The sequence below is a fragment of the Sus scrofa genome, unplaced genomic scaffold (genome assembly GCF_000003025.6).
Source record: "Sus scrofa isolate TJ Tabasco breed Duroc unplaced genomic scaffold, Sscrofa11.1 Contig1193, whole genome shotgun sequence".
Classification (NCBI taxonomy): Eukaryota; Metazoa; Chordata; class Mammalia; order Artiodactyla; family Suidae; genus Sus; species Sus scrofa.
The window spans coordinates 367-5,812 of NW_018084829.1; the positions used below are offsets into that span (position 1 = coordinate 367).

The 5,446-nt window shown below is 43.4% G+C and overlaps 1 protein-coding gene across 1 annotated transcript; it reads left to right on the forward strand.

The window, feature by feature from the left end:
- The first annotated feature begins 333 nt into the window (after positions 1 to 333).
- LOC110258054 (olfactory receptor 12D3-like) lies at positions 334 to 3,410 on the forward strand. Its single transcript, XM_021081024.1, has one exon. The coding sequence runs from the start codon at positions 1,000 to 1,002 to the stop codon at positions 1,936 to 1,938; it is 939 nt and encodes a 312-aa protein (XP_020936683.1). The 5' UTR covers positions 334 to 999; the 3' UTR covers positions 1,939 to 3,410.
- The last annotated feature ends 2,036 nt before the right edge of the window (positions 3,411 to 5,446 follow it).

Below are 5,446 nucleotides of genomic sequence, written 5' to 3' on the forward strand. Positions count from 1 at the left end.
AGCAGGATTTTCTATTTTTGTTTTTTTTTTTTTTAAACTCTGCTTTCACGTGGATGCAGTCTTTTTTTCTATTTATTGTTTGTCTATGAATAAGTTCCATTTGGGGGGCACGTTATTAGTAGGATGTTTATATGGGAAGGGGATAGGACCTTTTTCCCAGATTTTTGGCTCATTGGTCCCCTCCTCTGTTGCAACAGTTTTACTCTCTCAGTGTGAGGCACTCTCTTTCTAGGACTGATTATTTTCTCCTGTTTCCAAAATTCTCTTGTTACTGAAACTTCTTAGCATTGGGGGTGGGTGTGGGGGTGGGGTGGGGGTTTTTGTTCTGCATAAATAGCCCTGCTGCTGTGGTGCCCTCTTGTGACTGCAGACACCAATTCTGCTGATTAGTGTTCCCTCTGCCTACACATTATAGGAAGTTTGTGGATTTTAAGAAATGTCTTCTAGTTTCCTGGAGAAGTTCAGGCTGTAGGGAAGGTACTCTGTTTTTTGGTTGTATTTTGGTTTTTGGTTTTTGGTTTTTTTTTTTTTTAGAGGCGATTTAGGACTATTGTTGAGCTTCTACCTGTACCCAGAAAGGAGAACATTGCCTATCACATCCATTTATAAATGTTTAAATGTTTACAAATACATCTGACACGACTCTTACTAGCTACATTAGTTTTAGTGCTACGATGGGGCTAAAATGGAGTCCTGTTCTCTTACTGTATTTACTGCCTATCTGCTTTCTTCTATGTGATCTACTTTATATGTTTAACTCAGCATTCTATATATGCTTCTTAGTTCTATGCAGCGTATAGATCACAGGGTCTCTGAACTGATCCCATATTCTGGTTCCTAAATGACGTTGCAAGTGAATTTAACTCGAGCATCTCCAATCCCTTTGCTCACCATGGATCACCCTCCTGTATTTCCCGGTGAGGAACTTGCTGCATTTAGCCTGTACAGTCTACTGGAACAGGTTTACTAATTGTCACCGTTGTTAGCCTTCTCAAAGCAATGGAGAACGTCACCACAGTGGATGAGTTTCTTCTGCTGGAACTGACTTCCAATCAGGAGCTGCAACCGATCATCTTCATGACCCTCTTGGTTGTGTACATTATAGATCTGTTTGGAAATGGGTCCATATTAGTGGTCGTCACCTCAGAGCCAAGACTCTACTCTCCCATGTATTTTTTCCTGGGAAATCTTTCTTGTCTGGATATCTGCTATTCTTCAGTGACACTGCCCATGCTAATGGCAAACCTCTTCTCCACTCACAAGGCCATATCCTTCCTAGGCTGCATCAGTCAGCTCCACTTCTTCCACTTTCTGGGCGGCACCGAGGCCCTTTTGCTGGCCGTGATGGGCTTTGACCGATTCGTGGCCATCTGCTACCCGCTTCGCTACACTGTCATCATGAACCTCCGGGTGTGTATTCTCTTGGCAGCTGTGGCCTGGATCACCAGCTTCTTTTATGCTCTGATGCATTCCGTCATGACCGCACGCCTGAACTTTTGCCACTCTCTGAAACTCAGCTACTTCTTCTGTGATGTGAAGCCCCTCTTAGAGTTGGCTTGTGGTGACATTTGGCTCAATCGATGGCTCATTTTTATTGTCACGGGCAGCTTATCTATGGCAGCGTGTTTTCTCACTCTCCTCTCCTACTTCTACATCATCACCTTTCTTCTCCTCAAGCACCGGTCCTGCCACATGCTCCACAAGGCTCTGTCCACTTGTGCCTCCCATTTCATGGTGGTGTCTCTCTTCTATGGAACTGTGGGGCTCACATACATCCCCCCTGCCTCTGCCACATCTGTATCACAGGCACGGTACGTGGCTGTCATACACACCACTGTGACTTCGGTGCTGAATCCACTGATATACACCCTTAGGAATAAGGAAGTGAAGTTGGCTCTGAGGAGAGTCTTTGGGAGGAAATGGAAGCTGTCTGTCTAAAGAAAATCACTGGCAACACCAGAGGAAATGAGAACTGTGTGTTCTCTTGATGACATTTATTTTCTCATCTAGACTAACTTGGATCCATTTCTTGAATTCTGTTTTCATTTCAGAAATTTGTGCCACGTGTAGGTGTGGTCTTCACACATATGATTCCAATTATCCTTTAGTTGCTCACACAAAGTATTTTTTCAACAGGGAATGTTCACTTTGCAGTGGAAACGATCCCTACGTTTATGACATGAGGACATGGATCTTTTTTCAGCTGAGAAGCTGGGCAAAGAAAAGCTGAAGAAGTAACTGCGTGTCTCTTTCCGAAAGTAAAATGCGTGGAGTAAAAGGCAGAATCAGCATGCCCTGGTGGGCACTCTTTTGCAGGGTTGGGTCAATGAAAGCCTGTTTCATAAACACCACTTGACAGAACGTGGAAGGAAATAGTGGAGTGAGTCATGCGGGTATGTGATAGTTTATCTTGATGCAGAAATGACAGTGAATGGAGCAACAATGGTGTAGAGTGTTGGTCTTTTATGGGAGGAATACAGCGTGTCCCACGTGCCTGGAACTCAGTGGGTAGTGAAGAGAGGGGCAGGAGATGAGGGCAGAAAAGTGATGGTAGTCAGGTCTTGGCATCCAGTTGGTCAGCTGAAGGTTCTCTGCACTTACTCTGGGTAATGAGCCTGATAATGGGGCCCTTGAGCAAGGAAGTGACTTCCTACAACTTCTGTGGTGAAAGAATCACAGTGTTACTCTCTTGAGAACAGAGAGTAGAGGAACCCAGATGGAATTAGCTAGGATCCCTTATCATCCTTTGGATGAGAATCGAGGGCAGCCTAGGCCAGGGTAATGGTGGTGGCGACTGGAGGAGCATCGAGATTCTGGATGTATTTCGAACACTCAACTTTCAGTATTTGCCGATAGCTTCGATGCGCAGTAGGAAGATGAGAGGTATCCCAGATGATGATTAATTTTCAATGTCTATGTTAGTGCCCAGAAATGCCTGAAGTACAGTGAGATTAGGCGATGAACAGAGCAAGGTGTGAAGTAGGTTTTGTTTTGACTTGAGTTCTCCTTCCTACTAATTAATCCTCTTTATGCAAAGTACAGTGTATTTTGAAAACCTAATCTTACATACAAAGGCAGATGCCATTACTTTTGTGTGGAACCTGAAATATGACATAAATGAACTTATCTGTGAAATAGCAACTGACTAACAGACATAGAGAATAGAGTTGTGGTTGCCAAGGCAGACAGGAGATTGGGGTGATGGATTGGGAGTTTGGGATTAGCAGATACAAACTATTATACACAGAATGAATGAACAAGTCCTGCTGTATAGCGCTGGGAACTATATACAGTATCCTGTGATAAACTACGAAGGAAACAGAACATATATGTATATATGTATAACTGAATCACTTTGTTGTAGAGCAGAAATTAACACAACTTTGTAAATCAACTGTACGTCAATAAAGTAAATTAAAAAGGTAAAAATCTGGAGTTGCCTTGTGGCTCAGTGAGTTAAGGATCTGGTGGTGTTATTGCCGTGGCTCTGGTTGCTGTAGTGACACAGGTTCATTCCCTGGCCTGGACCATCTGCATACTGTAGGCATGCACTAAAAACCAGACAGACACTGTAATCTTGAGATTAGTATGCAGCCTTTATATCAAAGACAACTTCATTTGTGATAATTTATTATCTCTAGGCATGATTTAATTCAATTTTTTATGGTATAAGAGCAATAAGAAATAAAACATTGTTTCAGATTGGGGAATTTATACATTCCTGCATCAAATTAGTTAAGAATACAAACAAACGAGTAGGGCAGAAAATGGCAGGTGAAGATGACATTCTGAAGGTTAACGGGCTAGATGGGTTAAAGACCCAGCCTTGTCTCTGCTGAGGTGTGGGTATAATCCCTGAATCAGGAGCCTCCATATGCCACAGGGCAGGGGGAAAAAAAAGTCCCATCCATTGGTTTATTTTTGCTTTTATTTCTGTTGCTTTGGGAGACTGACCCGAGAACGTTTGTAAGGTTGATGTCAGAGAATGTTTTGCGTGTATTCTCTTCAAGGAGTTTGATGGTGTCTTGTCTTATATTTAGGTCTTTCAGCCATTTTGAGTTTATTTTTGTGCATGGTGTGAGGGTGTGTTCTAGTTTCATTGATTTGCATGTAGCTGTCCTGGTTTCCTAACAATTCTTGCTGAATAGACTGTCTTTTTCCCATTTTATGTTCTTGTCTCTTTTGTCAAAGATCAATTGACCATAGGTGTCGGGGTTTATTTCTGTGTTCTCTATTCTGTTCCATTGGTCTGTAATATACAGCACAAAAGAACCTTTCCACAGAAAAGAAAATCAGGGACTTGGAGAATAGACTTGTGGTTGCCCGGGGGAGGGGGAGGGAGTGGGATGGTTTGGGAGTTTGGGATTAACAGATGCGAACTGTTGTTTTTGGAGCGGATTAACAATGAGATCCTGCTGTGTAGCACTGAGAACTGTGTCCTGCTGTGTAGCATTGAGAACTATGTCCAGTTACTTTTGACGGAGCATGATAATGGGAGAAAAAATTATGTATGCATGTATGTGTAACTGGGTCCCCATGCTGCACAGTGGGAAAAAAATTGTGTTGGGGAATTACCAATAAAAAAAAAAAAAGGTTAACTGCAGGTAAAATCTAAGATGAGAAGAAAGTATACGTTTAATAAAGTACAAGTCATACTATTTTTGATAATGGATAAGATTACCACAAAGTTTTCACAAAGCTAGATGTTTGGGGGCCCATTCCTCATGTGAAACTCTTTAGAACTGGGTGCCAGATGTGGGGTCCAAACTCTTCACTCCTCAGTGAGGGGCTGAGAGTGGTGAGTCCCCTCCTGCTTGTGAGTTGCCATCCTGAGGAGGTGGAGTGTCTGGCCAGACTGTGTCTCAGCCTCTCTACCTGATTCAATGTGGGATTGGCCTCATTCATCTGATGTGTAGGAGCTGTTCAGCTAGTTTCTGGGTTTCTTTTTCTTTTTCTTTTTCTTTTTCTTTTTCAAGAAGAGTGATAATTATGAGGTGGGCTTCTTGCTTCTGACTGCTGTGTAGGACAGAAGAGGGGAGAAGAGGGGCCAGGAAAGGACTGTGGGAGTCGACAGGGTCCGTCTGATGTGTGGCACTGGCTTGGCATTGGGTCTCAGGGAATTCCTGAGGGAGGCTGAGCTGGGCAGAGGGTGGGCAGCTGCCATCAGCAATTGCAGGTCTTCAGGCCATGTGATGATCAAAGGGAGGCGAGTCCATCCTTAGAGGAGGTACCTGTGTGAGGCGAGCAGCTGGGGTTGGGGCACCTGGAGAGAGTGTGATGCCTTTGATGCCCAAGGAGCCTGGGAAGTTCTTGCACTTGGCTCCATTCATGGCCAGCTTTCTGCTGGGAAAATAATCTGGTTTTCATTTTTCTTTTTATGAAAGTATAGTTGATTTACAGTGTTGTGCCAATTTCTGCTGTACAGTGGAATACTACTTGGCCATAA